Genomic DNA, 24,839 nt, shown 5'->3' with positions numbered 1-24,839 from the left:
TTATGGGAACTCTCTGTACTATGCAACTTTTCTGTAAATCTAAAACTATTCCAAAATAAAAAGGTAAAACGAAAACAAAAAACCTAACAACCAAGGCGCCAAACATCTAGAAATAGTTACCATTTGTGAGGGGGTGAAAGGGGATGTTTTCCTTCTGCATTTGTGTCAATATGGACATTTGAACACGCACAGAAAATCTGCAGAAAGACTGTAAAGGGTTTTTCCAGGGCTTCCTCCAGGCAGACTGCTTGGGAATAGGAATTAGCAGTGGAAGGGAGATCGAGTTTTCACCACAGTTTTGCACTGTTTGATTAAAAAAATAATAATAGGGGCACCTGGGTGGCGCAGTCGGTTAAGCGTCCGACTTCAGCCAGGTCACGATCTCGCGGTCCGTGAGTTCGAGCCCCGCGTCAGGCTCTGGGCTGATGGCTCAGAGCCTGGAGCCTGTTTCCGATTCTGTGTCTCCCTCTCTCTCTGCCCCTCCCCCGTTCATGCTCTGTCTCTCTCTGTCCCAAAAATAAATAAACGTTGAAAAAAAATTAAAAAAATAATAATAATAATAATAATAACATGCATGCATTGTATTTTTGCTTCGAAAAGTTGTTTTTCATTTTGTTTTCTCCTGAAAGTAAAACATTGGGAAAAACTCCATCAATGTCCTCAAGTCTTGAGGCTGGACGTGGGGGCCTCAGCTGTGGAACCGCTCAGGCTCAGGTCTCCTTTGACAGAAAATGTTAACTGAGACGCCCAAGCAGATTTCCTGCCTTCAGCTCTCGGGCTGTAGGCAATTTTTTGAGGGAAGAAAGTCAAACTTTGGCCCCACCTGAGTCCAGTCCTCGGCCGTTTATGTCCACAGGCTGCAGCAGGTTCGTACCTCCGATGCTCTGTCTGCTTTGCATCTCACGGGGCTCAGCGGGCCAGGATCTGCAGGGCTGGGGCTGGTCTCCCCTCCCTCACACACGGACATGGCTTTACTAATCCACTGATCACATCCTAAAACTTTACTGTTTTGTTTTTGAGACAGAGAGAGAGCAGGCGCACGCGTGAGAAGGGGAGAGGGAGAGAGAGAGAGAGAGAGAGAGAGAGAGAGAGAGAGAATCCCAAGCAGGCTCCATGCTCAGCGCACAGCCCAACACAGGGCTCGATCCCACGACCCTGGGATCATGACCTGAACTGAAATCAAGATTCAGACCCTCAACTGACTGAGCCATCCAGGTGTCCCTACTGTTTTGGTTTTGGTTTACTGTTTGGTGTCCCTACTGTTTTGGTCCCTAATGTTTGGTTTTGGCTTACTCTGTCCGTTAAGAGAGGCATGTTAAAATCTCCCACGATGATTGTGGATGTATTTTTTCTTAATTTCTGTCCACTTTGGGGGAGGGTGGCTCAGTCAGTAAGCATCTGATTTCAACTCAGGTCATGATCGCACAGTTCATGGGTTCGAGCCCCGCACAGGGCTCTGTGCTGACAGCTCGGAGCCTGGAGCCTGCTTCGGATTCTGTGTCTCCCTCTCTCTGTGCCCCTTCCCTGCTAGAACTCTGTGTCTCTCTGAAAAATAGATAAACATTAAAATTTTTTTAAATAAATTTGTCCACTTTTTAAATTATTATATTTAAAGTGTAGAATTTGGTGGCTTTTAGTATGTTCACAAAGCTGTGCAATCATTACCACTATGTTTTTATCACTCCTCTAAAGAAACCTCATTCCCCTTAGCAGTCACCCCCCCCACCCCTGCCCTTTCCTGACCTCCCTGCAGCCCTTGGCAACCGCTAGTCTGCTTTGTGTCTATAGATTTGCCTCTTCTGGACATATTTCTGTTCATTTTTGCTTTATTTCTTTTTAAGTTTATTTACTTATTTTGAGAGAGAGAGGGAGAGAGCACAAGTGGGGAAGGGGCAGAGAGGGAGGGAGACAGAGAATCCCAAGCAGGCTCAACACCACCAGTGCAGAGCCCGATGTGGGGCTCGAACCCTGTGAGATCATCACCTGAACTGAAGTCTGACACTTAACCGGCTGAGCTGCCCAGGAGCCCCTCACTTTTGCTTTATAAACTTTGAGGCTAAATTACCAGGTATGCACAAATTGAAAACCACATTTTCTTGGTGAACTGAACTTTTTATCATCAGAGTGATCTCTGCCTTGAAGTCTATTTTTTAAAAAATTTTTTTTTTCAACGTTTATTTATTTTTGGGACAGAGAGAGACAGAGCATGAACGGGGGAGGGGCAGAGAGAGAGGGAGACACAGAATCGGAAACAGGCTCCAGGCTCTGAGCCATCAGCCCAGAGCCCGACGCGGGGCTCGAACTCACGGACCGCGAGATCGTGACCCGGCTGAAGTCGGACGCTTAACCGACTGCGCCACCCAGGCGCCCCTACAGTTGAACTTTTAAAGTCCTTTTTGACAGGGGCACCTGGGTGGCTCAGTCAGTTGGGTGTCCAACTTCGACTCAGGTCATGATCTCACAGTTAGTGAGTTCGAGCCCTGCATCAGGCTCTGTGCTGTCAGCTTGGAGCCTGAAGCCCGCTTCAGATTCTGTGTCTCACTCTCTCTGCCCTTTCCCTACTCATTCTCTGTCTCTCTCAAAAATAAACATGAAAAAAAATTTTTTAAATCCTTTTTGACAATCTTTATCTGGAACTTTTAGTCCGTTTACATTTAATGTAACTTCCAGTATAACTGGTTTAACTCTCCTATCCTATAATCTCCTGCTTTGTGTATTACACTTGCTGGGTTTATTTTTCATTCAAGGGACTGAGTATGTATTATCATGCCACTGTGATATTGCAATATAATAAGAAAAATATATTTACACATATAATATATAATTATATATACATAATATACATTTTATGTATGTGAATATGAATATAAGTGCTAAGCACTTTACACACACACATATAATATGTGTATATATATATATATATATATATATATATATACACACACATACACACATATATGTATGATATATACGTATCATATATACATTTGGTCTTTGGCCCCAGTTCTTGGCACAGAATTCCTAAAACTTGTGATTTCCTGAAGAGGGGAGAGGAGTATCTTCTATTGTCATAAGCTCCTTTCTGCCATTTTTGAGTTTATGATAATGAGGTGACTCTTGGTGGCCCCCTTAGATGGTTTCAGGATGGGGTTCTGGTTGCCAGAGTAACCAACTATATGATTGGTGATTAGGGGGGAGAAGGGGCTGGTGATTGACCTAATCACAAAGCAAATCGCCAATGGCCAGTGATTTAATCGTGCATCCCTACAGAATGGCACTTCCATCGGTCTCTGGGGTTCAGAGAGCCTCCAGGCTGATGAATATATCCATGTGCACAAACGGTGGCACACCCCAACTCCACTGGGACAGAAATCTCTGAGCTTGGACCCCTTTCAGACCTCACCCTATGTACCCTTCTTCATCTGGTTATTCATCTGAGTCCTTTATAATATCCTTTGTATCCTTTATAAACCAGTAATAGCATGTCTCTGAGTTCTGTAAGCCGTTCCAGAAAAGTACTGAGCTTGTGGGGGGTGGTTGTGGGAACCTGTGACTTTGCAGCCAAGGTGGATAGAAATGTGTGTATCCTGGGGACCCATCGCCTGCAAAGGACACCTGAAGTGGGGGCGGTCTCGTGGGACTGATCCTTCAACTTGTGGAGTCTGATGCTAGCTCTGGGGTAGACAGTGTCACAAGTGAATTAAATTCTAGGACACACAGCTGGTGCCTGGAAAATTGGTTGGTGTGGGGAAAAAATACCCCACACATCTGGGTCAGAGTGTTGTAAGTAGAATAATAGTTTTCCTTCGGCCACACTCTTCCATCCCTGCCCCCTCTGGCATTGTGGACGGGAGATTCGGGCCCTAGCAGGTGCCTCTTGGCCTCCAACATGGCAATCCAGCCAGAGCACCAGGCAGAGAGCAGGCACTTCAGTGATAAACGAGTTTACAAAGGGTCAATGAATAAACAGTGGTCTGTCCAGAACTGTCAGCGCCTGGGCACTAAAATATCACAGTGGCCCAATCTCTGGGGCTGGGCACGATTCCCATTTGGTGGCCTGAGATCAAGAGGTCCCAGAGAGGTACAAGCCTTCTTTGGGGGGTGGGGTGGGGGGGAGAGGGCTGCTTTGGCAGACTCAAGCTCCAGTCCTGACTTCACCACTAACTTGCTGGATGACCTTGGGCACCTCACTGCCCCTCTCTCAGCCTCAATTTTTCTCATTTGTTCAATAAGGAGGTTGGACTAGGTAACAGAAATTCAGTAATAACAGCTCTGACACTTGCTGTGTGTACGTACCAGGTACTATTCTAAGCAAACTACAGATACTAATTCATCGAATTGTCACAACAACCTTAAGAGTGACACACAGTGTTTCTGCCATTTTTCACGTGGAGAGCAACTTAGGCACACAAAGATCAAGTGACTTGGTCAAAGTCACTCAGGAGGTAAGTCTTGGGTTAGGATTCACACCTGGGCAGTCTGGCTCTGGAGCCAGTCCTTCTAACCACTAAGACTTTTGCTTTCATTGCACGATATGCATGTCAACACAGGAAACCCAAAGAAAACAGAATTGCAGCACCTACAGTCCGTATCAGTGTGCTGCTACTTTAATCTCACAGAGGCGTAACTATGGCTCTGAACTATCAGCCCCCATGCAAGCCCGCCTCTCACCCCATCGAGCAGGGGGAGGTGGGAGGGCTTGTGTGGGTCCCCGGGGAGTTTCTTCAAGAGGAAGAGAGAGGTCTGACATTCCTGGGACAACAGGCAGCCTCTGATTAGGAAGGAGGCTCCAGGGGAGAACAGAGCTGACGCAGGCCCACGGGGGCTCAGAGCATATCCCACGTCTGTCTTTGCATCCCCAAAAGCAGCAGAGGGCCTGGAGTGAAGGGTCTAGATAACTGCTTGCAGGGTGAATGACAGTTTAGGGGCTCCAGTGCCATTCAGATCTGGTTTACCACCCTCAGTCATTCATTGTTCAACGTGTGCCCATGGCAAGAGTCCAGTTGCTTTCCCGCACACTTGGAATAAAATCCAAACCTTCGTCTCTCAGGGGCTATGTGATCCGACCCTGCTGAGCCCTCTGACCTCATCTTTAACCACCTTTGTCCTCGATCATCTTCTCCTCTTACACTGGCCCTCCTGGTTTTACAGAACGCATGCCCCAGGGCCTTTGAACTTGCTTCTCTCCCGAGATATTTGCATTGCTCACTCCATCACTTCACTAGGGCTCCAGTGTCACCTTGTCAGAGAGGCCTTCCTTGATCACTTCATCTAAAGAAGCCCCCCACCAAATCACCTCTATCACACCCCCAGGTCGGGTTCTTCCAGAGGCCTGGTCACCATCTGGAACCATGCCATCTACTGGTTTACATGGTTATCATCTAGCCCCTCCCCAGCCCTAGAACACAAGCTTCACGAGGGCAAGGGCTTCGTCTTGTCCACTGTGTGTCCCCCGTGCCTAGAACGGAGCCTCGAAAGGGAGGAACCCATGACAATCCGCTGAACGAACCTGTTTCACCTTCTGTAAAGCAGGGCTACACGTTCTCTCCCAGGCAGAGTGACAGGAACCACACGAGACAAAAGGCTCTGGGACCCAGCACGCGCCCTCCCTCACTCGGGGACCGTGACCATGACTGCTACCGAGGAGGTGGGCGATCACGCTGGGAGCAGCCTTCCCCTGACCTCCCGGGCTGGCCCCTCCTCCTACCTTCGTGCTTCTGGAACTCCTCCTCCGAGAAGCTGGCGTCTTTGTGCGAGAGGTTGGTCAGGAGCTGCTTGTTTTCCTCCTGCAGCTGGGCAATCTGAGAGAGGAGGTCCTGCGCCTCCCCCCGCCACACGTCCTCCACCAGCTCCAGCTCCTGCGAAAGCGACGGGCCGGCCGTGGGGTCACAGCCTGCCTGGGCGGTGGCCTCACCCCCCTCCCTCGGGAGCAGCCCGGGCCTGCCTGGGCCTTGGGGCACCGAGAACAAGGCCGCCACTAGTCCATGTGCAAGAGACAGAAGGTGCCCTTCCTCTGGGCAAGGCCCTCATTCGTGCTGCCAGGACCCGACTGGGCTACAACCATACCTCCTAACTATCTAGACAGACCGAGAGCGCGGATGAGCGGCCCCGGGCCACAGGGGCCCTAACACCCCCAACCTCTCTGGGCAGGTCGCGGCCCTGATCTGTGGGTAGTCCCTGAGTGAGGACAGACCTCTCTCCAAGGGAGAAAGAAGTTGCAAAGACCCCCGGGGATGCCCCTGGGCCCCAGCACTCCTTGTGTCTCTGACACGGGCGTCTCCTGAAGCGGTCCTGGGCAACCAACTCGCTTCACCCCTCCGAGCCTCAGTTTCCCTTAGTGGGGGAGCCATCATCTAGACTTGCAGGGTTGACGTGAAGATAACTAAGATCAGTCTATTGAAATTATTTTGGGAGGGGCTGTAATCAAGGAGAGAGATGATCAGTGTTGACAAGGATGAGAGAAAGCTGGAGCCCTCAAGCCTTGCTGGTGAGCACACAGACTGGTGCAGCCACTGTGGGGAACAGTCTGGCAGCCCCTTAGTAACAGAAACAGGTACCATGTGACCAGCAATTCCAATCCAAGGATCTGCCCAAGAGAAATGAAAACCAGGGGTGCCTGGGTGGCTCAGTTGGTTAAGCACCCAACTTCGGTTCAGGTCATGATCTCGTGGTTTGTGGGTTCGAGCCCCGCGTCGGGCCCTGTGCTGACAGCTCAGAGCCTGGAGCTGCTTCGGATTCTGGTCTCCCTCTCTCTCCGCCCCTCGCCTGCTTGCTCTCTGTCTCTGTCTCTCTTGAAAATAAATAAACATTCAAAAAAAAAGAGAGAAATGAAAACCCATGTCCACACAAAGACCTGTATGCGAATGTTCACAGCAGCATTCTTCACAAGGGCCAAGAGCAAGAAACAACCCAAATGTCCATCAGTTGAAGAACAACATGCATGGACCTTGAAAACATGCTGCTAAGTGAAGGCAGTCAGGCCACACAGTGTATGATTCCACTGATGGGAAGTATCCAGAACAGGTAAATCCAAGAGACAGAAAGCAGACTGGCACTCGTCTAGGGTTGGAGGGTTGGTGGGGAAATGAGAAGTGAATGACCGCTCATGGGTACGGGTTTTCTTTTCGAAGTAATGAAAATATCCTAAAATTGATTCTACTGGAAGTTACACAGCTCTGTGAATAGACCCAAGACCCCTGAATTATATACTTTATTTTTTTTAATTAAAAAAGGTTTTTTTTTTAACGTTTATTTATTTTTGAGAGACAGAGACAGAGCGTGAGCGGGCGAGGGACAGAGAGGGAGACACAGAATCAGAAGCAGGCTCCAGGCTCCGAGCTGTCAGCACAGAGCCCGACGCGGGGCTCGAACCCACGAACCGCGAGATCATGACCTGAGCCGACGTCGGACGCTTAACCGACTGAGCCACCCAGGCGCCCTCAGTTCACCCATTTAAAGTGTTTAATTCTGGGGCGCCTGGGTGGCTCAGTCGGTTAAGCGTCCGACGTCGGCTCAGGTCATGATCTTGCGGTTCGTGGGTTCGAGCCCCGCGTCGGGCTCTGTGCTGACAGCTCGGAGCCTGGAGCCTGCTTCTGATTCTGTGTCTCCCTCTCTGTCCCTCGCCCGCTCACGCTCTGTCTCTGTCTCTCAAAAATAAATAAACGTTAAAAAAAAAAAGTCTGCTGTAAAACCAGAAACTAAACAGAGCACGGTCACTGTTGCGGGACATAATGCCAGTTGAAAGCATAGATACCGAAGCCTGTTGGCCTGTTTGAATCTTGTTTCTGCCCCTTACTAGCTGATGCTCGAGAAGTTATTGAATCTTTGGGTGTCTTGGAAATGTGGAAAATAGTGTCATATCTACCTCTGAGGGCTGTCATGAGGATTATGTCAATGGTTGGAATGGTGCCCAGGTCCCAGAAAATGCTAAAGATGTGTTTGCCGGTTTCTGTTCCTCCTACAGCCTGTCACAAGCCGGCCCTAGGCCGGGTAAACACGGCCTCCGTTCATCTTTTAAATACATTCCTAAATCCCCATCTCCTTTGTCAGGAAGTCTGCTGCACTGGGGCAATGAGAGGTAATAACTAAGTATTCGCACAGCTGTTCAAGGTCACCAAGGGAGGTGAAGGGTAGGGCCAGAGGGCGGAAGCGGTGGTGGAATGATGGAGCAGGCATGCGGCCTTCCCACGCGCAGGTGTGGGCCGGAAGCAGAGACAGGCTCTTCTAGCTGGTTCTTCCCTGCTCGCATCTGGCACAGGCTGAGCACAGAGGGTCCCAGTGGGCAACGGTCAAGTGTAACTGACTGCGGTAGGCAGAGCAGCGGCCCCCAAAGACGTGCACATCCCAGTCCCTGGAACCCGAGACTATGTGACCTCACGCAGCAATTTGGCAGGTGTTAAGTTAAGGACCCTGAGATGGGGAGTCTCTTGGGTTATCCAGCGGACCCAACGTAATCAAAGGGTCCTCACAGGCGAAAGAGGGAGGCAGGAGGATCAGAGTCAGAGATGATGTGGCGACAGAAGTCAGAGCTAGAGATTTGAAAACAGTACTCTGTTGGCTGTGAGGGTGGAGGAAGGAGCCAAAAGCGAAGAAACGCGGTGGCCTCCAAAAGCTGGAAAAGGCAAGGAAGTGGATTCTCCCTGAAAGTTGTCAGAAGAAATGAATTTTCTGACACCTTGGTTTTAACGCAGCGAAACCCTTTTCTGATTTTTGAGCTCCAGAGTTTTATCCAGCATTATCCGTATTGATGTGACCCATAAATAGCATATTCTGCATTATCCTAACAAAACTGTGTTACCTCGAGCCAGTAAGTTTGTGGTAATTTGTTACAGCAGCAATAGATGAATACAGACTTTAACCCTCAGGGTGGTTTTTTTCCTTCCCTCAAAGGGGGCACAGGGCAGCATGTGGCTCTTGCCTCTGAGCTGACCGCAGCAAATTTAATCTTGCCTCCACACCAGCTAAAAGGCTCTCCCAGGAAGTCACCCCTGATTGATCGCCTCCTTTGCCTTCTCAGGACTAATAGTCTTCAAACTCCTTATGTGGGCCTACTAAGTCCAGTATAATCAGACCCGTCCACCTCCCTGACCTCATCCCCCACCCGTATTCCTTACTCACTCTGTTCTAACCATACTGGCCTTCTTTGTGTTCCTTGAACACACCAAGCCCGTTCCTACCACAGGGCCTTTGCACTTGTGGTGTCTGCCTAGGACGCCTCTCCCCCAGCTCTCTCTGTGGAGGGTACCCACACTTCATTCCGATCTCAGCCCAGATGTCACCTCCTCAGGGAAGCCTTCCTGACTGTCCCATCCTAGTCAGTCTCTTTCGTATCAGTCTTTTATTTTTTTCATGGCACTTATCACAAGCCGAAAATTTTAAAACTTTAAAAAATACCTATCTCCTTACACTAGAATTGCACCATCCAATAGAGTAGCCACAAGCCACATGTGGCTGCTGAGCACTTGAACTGTGGCTGGTCTGAACTAGCACGTGCAACAGGGTTAAACACACATCAGATTTCAAAGACATAGGGAAAAAATGCAAAATACCTATTTAATAATTATTTGAGTAACTATGTGAGGTGATGGATGGTAAATGTCACAATACACATAAATATCAAATCATTATGCTGCACACCTAGGGGCGCCTGGGTGGCTCAGTTGGTTGGGCGTCCAACTCTTTGATTTCGGCTCAGCTCGTGATCTTGCAGTAGATGGGATCGAGCCCTGCATCAGGCTCTGCTTTTGCATTAAGGAGTCTGCTCTGGATTCTCTCTTTCTCCCTCTCTCTAGGCCCCACCCCTGCTCTCTTTCTTTCTCAAAATAAACATTTTTTAAAAATTATGCGGGGCACCTGGGTGGCTCAGTCAGTTGAGCGTCTGACTGGCTCAGGTCATGATCTCACAGTTCGTGGGTTTGAGCCCCGCATCGGGCTCTGTGCTGACAGCTCGGAGCCTGGAGCCTGTTTCAGATTCTGTGTCTTCCTCTCTCTCTGCCCCTCCCCCACTCGCGCTCGGTCTCCCTCTGTCTCAAAAATAAATAAACGTTTAAAAAAATTACATTTAAAAAAATTATGCTGTAACCTAAAACTAATACAATGTTATATGTCAATTATGTCTCAATAAAAAATAATTTTTATGTTGATTACATGCAGAAATAATATTTTGCAAAGACTTGGTTTGATAAGATATCAAAAATTTTTTTAACCTCATCTGTGTCTTTTTATTAACGTGACAAGTCACATAATATTATTTTTTAAGTTTATTTATTTATTTTGAGAGAGAGAGTGAGTGTGTGCGCACGAGTCGGGGAGGGGCAGAGAGAGAGGGAGACAAGAGAATCCCAAGCGGACTCCACACTGTCAGTTCATAGCCCAATACGGGGCTCGATCTCATGAACCATGACCTGAGCTGAAATCAGGAGTCAGTCATTTAACCAACTGAGCCACCCCGGGCATCCCCCACCCCCCACCACATAATATTTCTATGGACAGCCCTGCACTAGAAAGTCAGGTCCAAAGACCTCATCTACTGTGGTCACTGCTGTCTCCCCAGTGCCCAGAACAGTGCCCAGTTCATAGCAGGTGCTGGATAAATACATCTGTTGAACGAGCAAATGAACAACATATCCTGTTAACAATATAGACAACTGTATCCGCACAGCCACTGCTTTCTAAGCCTGTTGGTATTTTTCTTGTCTTCCCAGTTACCCACCCACTGCCTGAGATGAGGATCCAGCTTTCCTAGTCTCTGCACTGCCCATGTCACTTAGGAGGGCACTTTGCATGCTGTGGCCCATCAACGGGGTTGCAGACTGAGTAACCAGATAGACAGAACATGTCAAGACTGTGGCCCGAGTCTGTATGATGAGCAGAACTGACTAAATCTGGGGGCGGGGGGGGGGGGGGTATGCTCAGGGGAGGAGTTGGCGGAAGACAGGGTGCATGCGTTGTGCTGAGAGAGAGAGAGGGAGGGGGATGAGGCAGAAAAAAGAGGGAGGAATGAACAAACTGATAAGACCAAGGACATGTTAGGAAGATTTTTGTGGAAATAACACCTTGAAGAGCCTTTGAGAACACAAGAAAAAAAAAAAAAAAACCCAGAGAAGTCTCTCTTGATCCCAAGAATACAAAGAAAAGTAAACAAGGGGCTGGGATGGGAAGAGGGTTTTGCCCTCTGATTTAGGAGAGATCATCCTCAGTGTTTACAAACAAGCCTCAGCTCTGAGCATGCTGGGGTTTACTTCCTGGCTGACGGCGGTCCAGAAGTGACAAGTGCAGCTGGCTGGGAATGCCATCTGACTCCAAGCCTAGCGGCCTCCGATGGCTCCCAAGGATGTCCCCCAGCCCAGCTGCTGCAGAATTCCAACGTCAAGGGTGGGAACAGAGGCGCTGGGACTTCTGTGTGACCCGGGCTAAGCCCCTTGGCAGCCACACGAGGGGATTTCAAAGATCCTTCCCCCTGACTCTCTAAAAGAGATTGGGAGTGGGGTCCCCAGTATCGGACCACGAACACCTCACTGAAAGCCTATCCAGGCCTAAAGACAACAGCTAACACTTGTAAGGCCCTCACAATGGGCCAGGCCTTGTCCCAAACACTTTATGGAAATTAACCAACCCTTCAATTCTCACCACAACCCTATGAGATGAGTACTATTATCCCCATTTTACAGCTGAGGAAACTGAGGCACAGAGAGGTGAGCTGACTTGCCTAAGATCACACAGTGGCAGGGTGTGAAGCCAGGCTGTCTGGCTCCAAAGTCCCTGGGAACTTGACATGAATTACAGGGCTGGGGCATTTTCAAGCTCCGAGTATGATCTTGGAAATGTTGCCTAACACTTGGGAGCTTGAGTTTCCTTCCTGACCTCAGGGCACAGGGACCTATGAGGACAAACACTGTCAAACCTCCCAAACACTAGTGCTCTTAACCACTGGCAGTTCTGCCCCCAGGTTAAGACTACATACACAGCCTGGGTTATTTTCCTTGAAACACAATAGGTTATGGCCTGCCAGAGAGGTTCAGAGAGGCCAAGTACATTTCCTGAGGCCACACAGCAAGCCAGAGCCCCCTCAGGCACCCTGATTGCTCCTAGGAAAGGCGTTTCCTCCTATTCTCTGTCCAAAGGGTCTGACAGAAGCTTCCCTGGCCTGAGGTTGGGGCAGGAAACCACACATCTCCCACTTCCTTTTCCCCAGGGGCCTTGTCTAGACTCCCAGTCCAGTAGAGAGGCCCTGATTCATGCACTCCGAGGAATTCTTGTTCACAGGGCAGAGGCTTAGCTTAAAGCTGCCCCAAATCGTGTCCTATCCCCCGGGTGGGGAAGAGGCACCAGAGTTACCTCCACTGCCCTGGGATTCTCTCAGCACTAATTTGGGGCAAATCCCCCCTCCCCCAATTTTCTTCATTTGTAAAACGAAGATAATTCCTGCCTCTGAGAGTTCTGTGAAGATTAAAGATAAAATCAAGGAGGGGAAAGCACTTCAGTTTCATAAATTAGAAGGAATTCTGGGAACAATTCGCAAATAGAAACCCAGAGTCTGGGGGTTGATGAGCTGGGTGGCTGGAGGTCACATCCCCTTTGCTACGGGGGGTTTGGGGATGAGAAGAAGAAAGGGGCCTGACTGAAGGGCAGAGGGCTTATTTCATTTCTGGAAAATAATATCATCTATGCGCTTTAGATACATCACACTTAATTCTTAATGAGGTGGGTCTTATTACTATCACCATTTGACATGCGAGGAAATAAAGCACAGAGAGGTTAAGTAACTTACCCAAGGTCACACAGCTATTAGACGGTAAAGGTGGGACTGGAACTCAGGTCTGACTCCAAAGGACTGCCCTAATCTCTGAGGTGGCATATGCCAGGTGGCTCTGGCTGGACAAAAGAGGGCCAGGGGCCTCCCTCCCTCCCTCTCTCATCCAGTCGGGTCTCTCCTCGTCTAGTCTCTGCATACACAAACGTGTGCGCCTACAGCTGCGGGATGCTGAAGGGCCCTTGGGTCCCAGCGGCCCCATTCCCCGGATGGGCATACTGGGGTCGCTGCCCACCTTCTGGTGCTTGCGCTCCTTCTCGATGCGGTCCATCCTCTCCAGGCGCAGACGGTCCAGCTCCAGGCGCAGCTCGTCCAGCTCAGGCGCGACGTGGTGGCGGCTGACCAGCACCTCCAGGATCTCCAGGACACGCACGACCTTGGGCATGAGGCGCGCGATGGCCTCGCAGCCGTGCTGGTCGATGACCCGCTCGAACTCGTGGCCCACGAGCGACGCGATGTCGTACACGTCCATGACGGTCAGCTCCGCCACGTTCTTCTCCAGCGCCGACTCGGCCGCCAGCGACGACCCCCGGTCCTCCTCCATGGCCCCCCGCCCGGCCTCTCCCCCACCCCGCAAACTAGTGCAACTCCCAAACTTGCCGCTGTCGAGGGCAGCGCCGGGCCGGGCCCACCTCGCGCCGCCGCGGGCGGTCCGCGCTCAGCTGGCCCTCGGGCGAGGGCGCACCGGGCGGCGGGCGGGCGTCCGCATGGGCGGGGGCGGCGGACCGCGAGCCGGAGGGCGGCGCGCGGGGGGCGAGTCTCGGCGCGCGGCTCGGCCCGGAGCCTGCTCCCCGGCGGGAGGAGGCGGCGGCGGCGGCGGCGGCGGCGGCGGCGAGGAAGGCGCGCGTGCGCAGGCCCGCGGCGCCTCCCAAGTTGGGAATCCGAGTTGGGCGCAATGGAGGCGCGGGGTCTAGCCGGAGACGGGGCCCGGTCGCCCTCGGAAACAGTTCTCGCCCGGGGGTCGCCCCCACGCCCGGGGCCGGGGAAGGAAGGGCGGCCGCGGCTCCTCCGGGAAACTTTGGTGGCGGCGAGACCCGGTGACCGGCTCCCCCCGCGGGGATGCCGCGCGCCCCGCCCCGATCCCGGCCTGGCGAGGGGCGCGCCCGGCTTCCGCCGCCCGAGGGCGCCCGGGTCCCCGCGGGCCCCGTTCCGCGACCCGCCGACTAGGCGGCCCCCTCCCCCCGCTCGCCGGCCCCCGTGCCACACACCCTCCCCCCGGCCCCGCGGGACCTTCCTCCTCCGCGCCCCCCGAGCGTCCGGGCGCGCCGCCCCCTCCTCCGGCCCGGTCCTGGCTCCTCCTCTCCCACTGCCGCCGGGGAGGGGTCGAGGCTAGCCCGGAGGAGAGGGGGAGGGGGACGGGGCGATGGGGGAGGCTCGTCTGGGGACGATTCGCCGCGCCGGGCGGCGGCCCCGGCGGTGGAGCGGAATGGAGGGGTCGAGAGGTGGACTCCGGGATGGGGCCCATCCTGGGGAGAGAGCGAGGACCACCCCCAGCCCCCCCAGCTCCCCAGCCCGTAGACCCAGCTACGGGCGGAGCTGGCGGCGCCGGGCCCTGCGCTCCAGCCCAGGCGCCCGAGAGGGGCCGAAGGAAGGGTGGAGGGGTCCCCTGCCCCCGAAGCAGCCGGCCGGCCCCGCCCGCAGAGCCACGTCCATTTAGCAGTTCCTCGTGACATAAACACCGCTTCACAGAGGAGGTGAGGCCGGGGTTTGGATCTCAGCACCGCGAGTTTTCTTGTCCAAGCCCCCTCTCCTTTTTGACCTAAGTCCCCTGGTCCATCGGACACCCCGCCCCCAGAAGAGCCTTTCCTGAAGCCACCGGCCCTCCCATTCTTCCCGCCGCCACGCATGGCTTATGGACCCTCCTCTGCGTTCCCACAACCCGCTGTCTTCTATACAATTGCTCCTTACACAGAGTTTTAACGGTGTGTTTACACATACGCCTCCCCCATGAGACTGTGAGCTCTTTGGAGGCATGAAAGAAAGAAAGAGAGAAAGAAAGAGAGAAAATGAAAGAAAGAAAGAAAGAAAGAAAGAAAGAAAGAAAGAAAGAAAGAAAGAAAGAAAGAAAGAAAGAAAAGAAAAGAAAGAGAAAAAGAACTTTAACATTATCCTAAAACCCACACCAACCTGGCACATTATCGATTAAAAATATTTTTTAAGTTGCAAATGTATTGGACATCAGCTTTAAATTCTAAGTGCTTTACAACTAAATATTATATTGCCCCATTTAATCCATACCCGATGGGTTCTCAGAGTGTGGCCTAATGGCCACTGGGGTTCTCCTGTACCCAGAGGGTCTCTGTGAGGTTGTCCCTTTTGCTAGTTTTGTATCAATGTGCGGCAAGATGTTCTTAGTATATGTAACACAAAACAGCCTATCACAATCCACTGAACATGCAGAAGCAGATGTGAGGATCCAGCTCTCTTATAATGAGCTAGACATTAAAGAGATTTGCAAAAATATGAAACAATGCCACCGTTGCCAGTATTTTGTTTTGGAGCAGAGTTATTTTTTTAAAAAAATATGCATGTTAAGGGGCATCTGGGTGGCCCAGTCGGTTAAGCATCCCACTTTGGCTCAGGTCATGATCTCACAGTTTGTGAGTTCCAGCCCCGTGTGGGGGACTCTGTGCTGACAGCTCAGAGCTTGGAGCCTGGATTGGATTCTGTGTCTCCGCTCTCTGCCCCTCCCCTGCTTGCGCTCTCTCTGTCTCTTTCTCTCAAAAATAAATAGACATTGAAAAAAATATATGCATGTTAAAATATCATGTAACTGCTTTTGAGTTAACCAGTATTTTTCAAAACATTAGTTTAAATTTCCAATTACAGTAGATATAACCCACGTAATGAAATCTCTTTAGGGTCTTCAGTAGTTTTTAAGAGTGCCCTTGGAAAAGGGTCTCTGAGACCAGAGAGTTTGAGAACTGCTTCCTCACAGCATCCTAGGAAGTATTATCCTTGTTTTACAAATGAGGAAAGGGGGGAGGCACAGAGAGGTCAAAGAACTCACCCAGGGCCAGCTGGTAAGAGGTCAGATCTGTGCACAGCAAGCCAGTGAGGTGGACATGTGATTATCCCCATCCAAAATCAAGGACAGTGAGAAACAGGGAGGGGCATTAGCTTCCTGCAGCTGATGTAACAAATTGCCACAAACTTGGAGACTTAAAACAATAGAAACTTATTCTCTGACCGTTCTGGAGGCCAGATATCTGAAATCAAGGTGTTGGCAGGATCAGGCTCTCCGGAGGATCCTCTCTTGTCTCTTCCAGCCTCTGGGATGCTTAGTCTGTAGCCACATCCCTCCTGTCTCTGCCTCTGTTTTCACATGGTCCTTCCATGCATGTCTGTCTTCTCTTTGTGTCTCTTATAAGAACACCTGTCATTGGATTTAGAGCCCATCTGCACAATCCAGGATGATCTAATCTCAAGGTCCTTAACTTAATTCACTTGCAAAGATTATTTTTTCAAAATAAGGTCTCCACTTCCAGGATCGGGACACGGAAGTATCTTTTGGGGCAGGGTGGCACCATTCAACCCACTTGCTTAAGGTTCCACAGCTGGGAGGGATGCAGCCAACCCAGTGGGTGCCCGTGTTGAATGAAGGAATAAATAATGAATGCCCAGATTGGGGTAGTTTTCCCCTAAAGGCAGCAAAGATGTGCTGAGAGTCAGCTGGGAGGGGACCAGGATTGAAGAACTAGAATACCAGCCTGCAGCCTGAACTTAAGATGGGGGCAGGAAAGGAGTGGGGGAGGGGGGGGAGGGCAGAAGTCTGAGATGACCCCAGATGGTGAGCTCAGGAGAATGGCTACAGTTTTAAGCAAGCAAGTTTTAAGCAGTCAAGCCTGGTGGTTAAGCTTCCAGAACCTCTCTGCGGTCTAATCCTGGCGTAGTCACTGACCAGGTGTTTGGCCTCTCGGGGCCTCAGCTTCCCACTCTATAAAATGGGATCACAGAGGGTAATTGTGATCATTAAACAAATCCGGGTATGTGCCGGCCTCCCCCAGTGCTTCTAAGGTTCTATCATCCTCACCATCATCGTTAAAGATACCTGGAGGAGGTACCTGGTCTGGGTGTAGATGTAGACGTCTAGGTGACAGCTGGAAATGTGGACCTGAAACTCAGGACCAGAGCAATGATAAGAGCTATACTGACATTCATTTATTCAATAGGTATTTAGCTCTTAATGTATGCCAGGGACTCTGCTAACCCTGTGGGATGCGGCAATATGAGAGAGACAGGATTGCTGCTCTTGTGGGAAACCGAGAGGAAACAGGAGAAACCAAAAATAAACTAATTTCAGATGGAGCAAGAGAGGGTTGACAAAGGGGAGGAGAATCAAGAAATCAGTGTGTCCCAGAAACCAGGCGTGTTAGCACAATTCAATTGGAAAAAGAGTCCCACACACTGTATTTCTCGACTATGAATATTTTATAACACTTTTTTTTAATTTTTAATATTTATTTATTTTTGAGACAGAGAGAGACAGAGCATGAATGGGGGAGGGTCAGAGAGAGGGAGACACAGAACCTGAAGCAGGCTACAGGCTCTGAGCTGTCAGCACAGATCCTGACGCGGGGCTCAAACTCCCGAACTGTGAGACCATGACCTGAGTCAAAGGCAGACGCTTAGCTGACTGAGCCACCCTGAAATTTATTTCTTGATGAAACAGGATTGTTTGTCTTAGACAGATGCTGTGTGGATGTTGCTAATTTCACCACTGTAACGTCCTTTAATATGTCTGTTCCCGGTATTTTCTTTAGACTGGTAGTTGTATCAACAGGTTTGATCTGATTTAGGTTCAATTTATTTGGCGGTGGTGTGTTGGACATTTCTTTTTGCTTTTTTGTGGAAGGGGCAAGACTCATTTTTAAATATTTCTCTAGATGTAAATTACGTGCAATAATGTTCACCTTTTTAATGTGTACAATTCAGTGGTTCTTCGTATATTTGCAAGTTCTGTACCCATCACCCATCCCCACCCTCTAACTTCAGAACATTTTCAACAACCTCCCCCCAAAGCCTTGTACCCATTAGCAGTCATTTTCCATCTTCTCCTGCCACCAGCCCCTGGCAACCCATCTTCTGCTTTCTGGGTCCATAGATGTGTCTATTCTGAACATTTCATATACCAGGTGGCCTTTTGTGCCCGGCTTCTTTCACTCAGCATAATGTTTTTAAGGTTTATCCATGCCGTGGGACCACATAATTCCTTTTCATAGCCTAATAATCTCCCATTGTATGGCCGGGCCACATTCTGTTTATCCATCCATCCACGGGCTTTGGGGATGTTTCTACCTTCCCTGCTGGTTTGCCCGTGTTAAGACAGTAATTTCCTTCTGGAAGCTCAGATCACTTAGTAGAAATGTTTCCTCCTCCCAGAACCCCTTCTTTCTAGGCTCCAGAAGAGGGTGGGAAGGAAAAGGGAAAAGGACTTTATCCAGCCGGAAGCTCACAGCCGTTGGTACTTTCTGAACGGGTGAGGCAAACAACCCCATAAGCCCCAGCCTGCTTTCTGTCCGTGGATTTACTTATTCTGTCCATTTCAGATACGTGCAATTAATATGCTATGTGAAGGAAGAGGAGACAGCCACAGACCATGTGTGTGAGGCCCAGGGGAAGAATGGGCTCTGTTCGTGTGTGAGTCAGCAGACTGACCAGCGGACTTGTTGGGGCAGGTTGGGGAACAGCGTGAAATGAAGTTGAAAAGGGTGGCAGAGATTGACTGCGGGGTCAAGTTCGTATCTGACGTAGTAGGGAGGATGTGATGTGACATCTGGCAAGTCATCGAATCTTTGTTTTACTTTTTTCATCTGTAAAATGGAAGTAATCTCAGCGGAGATTAAACGAGTTAAAATACGTAAAATGTTTAGAACAGAGGGGCGCCTGGGTGGCGCAGTCGGTTAAGCGTCCGACATCAGCCAGGTCACGATCTTGCGGTCCGTGAGTTCGAGCCCCGCGTCGGGCTCTGGGCTGATGGCTCAGAGCCTGGAGCCTGTTTCCGATTCTGTGTCTCCCTCTCTCTCTGCCCCTCCCCCGTTCATGCCCTGTCTCTCTCTGTCCCAAAAATAAATAAACGTTGAAAAAAAAAATTAAAAAAAAAAATGTTTAGAACAGAGAATGGCACACAGTAAGAGCTACATTAATGTTAGCTGTTGCTATGCTTGCTGTGTGGGTGGTTTGACTATTACATGTGCTGTGATTGTCACCACTGAAGCGTCTCATTTGGAGCAACGACATCATGAAACCAGCACTGATGTCTGACTGTGATGTGAGGGTCTATTAGAAGAATTAGGAATCAGGGCAACCCCTCTCTCCCCAGATTTTCCACTTTGCTCCAGCTCCCTACTTCCACCCTGGCCCCACTTACTGTAACTTTCCCTTCTGGAAGAAGCCGATGGTGGGCTTCTAACTGGTTTCTTCTTTGTCTCTTCTTCCCACTAACCTGTTTTCTGCACAGCAGCAATTTTGATAAAGCACATGCATTTCACCCCGCCAGGTGTCGATGCCAGGTTACAATAAAATCCAGAGCCCTTACCATGTCTGACACAGACTTGCATAGTCTGATCTGTGTCGACTTCACTGTCTTTGGCCCACATCTAAGCACCAGTCACCTGCTATCTCTCTGGGTCTTTCGTATGCCATGGTGCATCTCCAAACTCCAATCCCTAGTGTCAGCGTCTACATGAAGGATCTGGTGTTACAGCCCGTGCCCTGCGATCCGGGAAAGCGAGAATTTAAGCTTTTTCAGCTACCGCAGAAGCAACAGAATTCTGCTTTCACTCGGAGTCACACAGAGACGGATTGCCCCGCCAGAGCTGAATGGCTGGGAAACCCGGGGCGGGGGGGGGGGGGGTGGTTTGCAGGTCATTCGAGGGTCCTTTCCTCTGTCCACCTGCTCAGTACCCAGATCCCCTCTCAATAACTCGGAATTTAAAGACTGTGGGCTTGTTGTACCGTCTATGAATAAAATGATACAACGTTGGGCGCCTGGGTGGCTCAGTCTGTTGAGTGTCCGACTTGATTTCGGCTCAGGTCGTGATCTCACGGTTTGTGAGTTTGAGTCCCCCATCAGACTCTGCACTGTGTGGAGCTTGCTTGGGATTCTCTCTCTCCCTCTTTCTCTGCCCCTCCCGTGCTTGCTCTCTCTCTCTCTGTCTCTCAAAAATTAATTAATTAATTACAAAAAAGAAATCCTACCCCCCAAGGTGATGGTATGAGGAGGTATTATTAGTGCCCTTGTAAAAGAGGCCTCCGCGCTCTGTTGCCTTGTGAGGACTCAGCAAGAAGGCGGCATCCAGGGGCGCCTGGGTGGCTCAGACGGTTAAGCGGCCAACTTTGGCTCAGGTCACGATCTCGCGGTCCGTGGTTCGAGCCCCGCGTCGGGCTCTGTGCTGACAGCTCAGAGCCTGGAGCCTGCTTCAGGTTCTGTGTCTCCCTCTCTCTGACCCTCCCCCGTTCATGCTCTGTCTCTCTCTGTCTCAAAAATAAATAAACGTTAAAAAAAAAAAAAAAAAAAAAAAAAAAAAGGTGGCATCCATGAACCGGGAAAGGGGATTCTCGCCTGTCACCACATCTGCCAGTGTCTTAATCTTGGACCCAGACTTCAGAACTGTGAGAGATGCATCTCTGTTGTGTATAAAGAACCCAGTCTGGGGGCGCCTGGGTGGCGCAGTCGGTTGAGCGTCCGACTTCAGCCAGGTCACGATCTCGCGGTCCGGGAGTTCGAGCCCCGCGTCGGGCTCTGGGCTGATGGCTCAGAGCCTGGAGCCTGTTTCTGATTCTGTGTCTCCCTCTCTCTCTGCCCCTCCCTCGTTCATGCTCTGTCTCTCTCTGTCCCAAAAATAAATAAACGTTGAAAAAAAAAAAATTTAAAAAAAAAAAAAAAAAAAAAAAAAAAAAAAAAAAAGAACCCAGTCTGCGGTATTTTTGTCATAGCAACCCAAGCTGACTAAGACAGGCTACTATTTTCTGAGCATCCCTATGTTTCAGGAGTCTGAGTGGTCTCCCACACAACGCTGCCTTCGCCCTGTGCCTTGAGCTCCATCCCAAAGGGCTGACAACCCGAAATAGACTCGCACCCCCTCTTCCACCCACACCACCCTCCTGACTTCCCGTGGTTGCTCTTCCGGCTTGTCAGCCGTCCCTCTTCTCCTCCTCCTCCTTCTTCTTTGACAGACTTAAGAGGATCATGGACAATTCTGATGTCACCATCGCATCTAAACACTAGCAATGTCACATGAAACTCGTGGTCTGTTCTGCATGGATTCTGCTTGATAGGCGACCTCCCTTCAAGGGCATTGTATAGGAGATTCCGCTCAGGCTCCCCAAACCCATCTCGGAAAACAGGATGATCAAACCCTAGCAACCAGATTCTTTAAAGTGCGTTGAGCACATGTTCTCTGAATGTCAATGCCTGTTTCCACCTCAAAGGAGGTTACCTGGAAATGTTAGATTTTCCCTCATGTTGCATTGGCCTGGTAGCGCTTCTCTGTTTTAAGAGTCTCATGCACACCAATGCTTGGGCTCTTAATTAAAGACCATGTTTAATGAAAAAAACATTAGCAAAGTAGAAAAACACCCACTTGTCCTTGTACGGGTTCCTTAGAAATGGGGCTTGAGACAAATTTTATGAGCTAATGCTTTATTGGAGGGTACAGTACCAGGAATTCAAGAGTGAGGGAAGAGAAGAAAGGCAGAAAAGGAAGGAGAGCAGATTCAAAGTAGAATATTACCAAGGTTGGCCCAGCTTTGCAAGAACACTCCACTGCTTGCTCAGTTTTCTGGAATGTCTCCGGGGAGAGGCTGTGTGCACCCACCGAATCTCAGATTCCGTCCATCACACAGAGCGTGGTACTGGGTGAGTGGGGTTGGGGATATGTGGGGGAAGGTGAGCAATTTATCTGCCCACTCCTGTGAGTCTCTCTAGAGTTTTTCCCATGGGCGTTAACCTCTCCCCATTTCCAGGTGGACTCCCTATAGTCAGGTGGGTCCGGGTGCTGAGGCGACTGCAGCCTTTGCCTCTGTGGGCACCTGAGGCCATCAGAAGTGTTGGGAGATAAGGGGACTGTGGCTCTGCAACCACGGGCACGGTGTGAGCAGTGGCTGATGCCGTTCATGCTGGGAAGCAAGTGTCCCAGGTGGGACGAACAGGTCTGGGTGGGCCAAACCCAGAGTTCCACCACTGGCACAATTATGTATTTAGTAGAGTTCCCCCCAGATCCATTCTACTCCCAGGTAACTATGGTTGACACTTTGCTCGACGTTCTTCCTGATTTTTTCCCCCTGAGAATATGCACATCCTATTTTTCTAAACACACATTTATTAGTTTTACTTCCCAACATGCATTTACTTTTAAAATGGAAGCATGACGGGCCACCTGAGTGGCTCAGTCGGTTAAGTGTCTGACTCTTAATTTCGGCTCAGGTCATGATCTCACCGGTCATGAGTTCAAGCCCTGTGTCGGGCTCTGTGCTGACAGTGAGAACCCTGCTTGGGATTCTCTCTCTCCCTCTCTCTCTCTCTGCCTCTCCCCAGCTTGTGCATGCGCTCTGTCTCTCTCAAAGTAAATAAATAAACTTTAAAAAAATAAAATGGAAGCATGACATACATATTAGTATGCAATTTGTTTTTTCACATCGTAATACCCTAGAATTATTTTTCCAGCTCAGCATATATAGACCTACTTTATTCTTTTTTTTTTTTTTTTTTTTTTACAGATAAGTTTGCATACTTTACTTCTCCTGAATCCTAATAGGTTTTAACTCCTAACATACACATTTTGGTAGCATAAGTTCTAATATTTTTATTTTGTTTTAATTTTAATTCCAGTATAGTTAACATACAGTTATGTTAGTTTCGGGTGTGCAATATAGTGATTCAGCAATTGTATACATTACTCAGTGCTCATCATACAAGTGCATTCCCTAATCCCTATGTTCCCTAATCCCTATGTTCCCTAATCCCTAGTTCATCCATCCCCCAACTCCTCCCCTCTGGTAACCATCAGTTTGTTCTCTATAGTTGAGAGTCTGGTTTTTTTTGGTTTGTCTTTTTTCTCCTTTGTTCATTCGTTTTGTTATTTAAATTCCACAGGTGAATCAAACTATATAGGATTTGTCTTTATTTATTTTGAGAGAGAGGGAGAGAGAGAGGAGGGGAGGGGCAGAGAGAGAGGGTGAATCCCAAGCAGGCTCCATGCTGACAGTGCCCCAATGTGGGGCTCAAACTCACAAACTGTGAAACCATGACCTGAGCTGAAATCAAGAGTCAGACACTTAACTGACTGAGCCACCCAGGCACCCACGGGATTTGTTTTTCTTTGACTGATTTATTTCACTTAGCATGACACCTGTAGATCCCTCTATGTTGTTGCAAATGACAAGATTTCATTCTTTTTAACGGCCGAGTAATGTTCCATTGTATATATATAGCACATTTCTTTATCCAGTCATCTGTGGATGGACACTTGGGTTGCTTCCTCCTCTTGGCTATTGCAAATAATGCTGCAATAAACATAGGGAGGCATATATCTTTTTGAATTAGTGTTCTTGTATTCTTTGCGTAAATACTCAGTAATGTAATTGCTGGATCGTAAGGAAGCTCTATTTTTAACTTTTTGAGGCACCTCCATACTGTTTTCCACAGTGGCTGCACCCGTTTGCATTCCCACCAACAGTGCACAAGGGCTCCTTTTTCTCCACGTCCTCGCCAACACCTCGATTTTAGCCATTCAGTCTTTTTTTAGTAGATAATACCTCCTTCATTCTTTACATTAAAAAAAATGTTTATTTATTTATTTTTGAGAGAGAGAGAGACAGAGAGAGAGACAGAGCATGAGCAAGGGAGGGGCAGAGAGAGAGAAAGGAAGACACAGAATCCGAGGCACGCTCCAGGCTCTGAGCCGTCAGCACAGGGCCTGACGCGGGGCTTGAACTCACAAACCGCGAGATCATGACCTGAGCTGAAGTCGGATGCTTAACCGACTGAGCCACCCAGGCGCCCCTTCTTCATTTTTTTAAGTGATGGTATAGCTTTTTGGTTTATGGATATACTGTAATTTACCTGATCATTTCTCCCTTGATAGACACTGGCAGGATTTTATGGTTTGTGCTATTTTTTTAATTAATTAATTAATTAATTAATTAATTATTTGAGAGAGAGAGAGGGAGAGAGAGAGAGTGCACGAGCAGGGGAGAGAGGCAGAGGGAGAGGGAGAGAATCTTAAGACATGTGATTCCGTCCCATGATTCTGGGATCATGACCTGAACCACAAGCAGGAGTGGGATGCTCAACAGACTGAGGCCCCCCCGCCCCCAGACTGTGCTCTTTTAAACAACGTTGCTGTGCAGATGGACACAATTTGTGGGTTTTTTTTTTCAACTGTGTGAGAAGTGAGTGAGTTGCATTGTTCTTTGGGGGCTGGGGCAGGGGTGTCTAGCCCTTCTTTATTCCCCACATTTCAAGGACACTAGTCCTTTTCCAGTTTTTAGGCTTGGCAAGGTCAAAACCCTCAGACAACGCTGTCAGGAGTGTTTGGCGAAATCCCTCTGACAAAGAGTCCGTGTCTGCTAAATGTGAACGTACATCTGCCCTGTGACCCAGCAATTCCACGTCTAGGTTTATGCACAATAGGAGTGAACACAGAATGTCCGTATCTGTTACTCAGAATCACCCATCACAGCAGGGAGCTGAATGCACTTTTTTCGGGTCCAGCTTCTTTCCTTAGCATAATGGTTTGAAGATTCATTCAAACTGTGGTGTGTCTAAATAGCTCATTCTTTTTTTTTTTAATTATTTAATGTTTTTATTTGTTTTTTGAGTCAGAGAGAGACAGAGCATGAGCGGGGGAGGGGCAGAGAGAGAGGGGGAGACACAGAATCTGAAGTGGGCTCTAGGCTCTGAGCTGTCAGCACAGAGCCTGATGCGGGGCTTGAACTCACGGAGTGTGAGATCATGACCTGAGCTGAAGTCGGACGCTCAACCGACTGAGCCACCCAGGTGCCCCATCATTCTTTTTATTGCTGA

General features: G+C 49.5%; 1 protein-coding gene across 7 annotated transcripts in view; it reads right to left on the bottom strand.

Annotated features, from left to right (window-relative positions):
* The window catches only part of RILPL1 (Rab interacting lysosomal protein like 1), a 40,144-nt gene extending 26,177 nt beyond the window's left edge, over positions 1-13,967 (bottom strand). For 5 of the 7 annotated variants that reach the window (XR_015242189.1, XM_086681508.1, XM_086681509.1 and 2 more), the window contains exons 1-2: positions 13,047-13,967; positions 5,708-5,858 (exon numbers count right to left, since the gene is read on the bottom strand). Coding sequence is in view for 5 of the 7 variants with exons in the window: in XM_086681508.1 (XP_086537634.1) it covers positions 5,708-5,858; positions 13,047-13,355 (460 nt within the window). In the remaining 2 variants the exon portion in view is untranslated. The remainder of the gene's footprint in view (positions 1-5,707; positions 5,859-13,046) is intronic. The other 2 variants (XR_015242190.1, XM_025933455.2) reach the window with 2 other exon arrangements.
* Between the last annotated feature and the right edge of the window lie 10,872 nt (positions 13,968-24,839).

The sequence above is a fragment of the Puma concolor genome, chromosome D3 (assembly GCF_028749965.1).
Source record: "Puma concolor isolate L17-30 chromosome D3, mPumCon1.1.hap2, whole genome shotgun sequence".
Classification (NCBI taxonomy): domain Eukaryota; kingdom Metazoa; phylum Chordata; class Mammalia; order Carnivora; family Felidae; genus Puma; species Puma concolor.
This window is presented reverse-complemented; position numbering and strand designations above follow the sequence as displayed.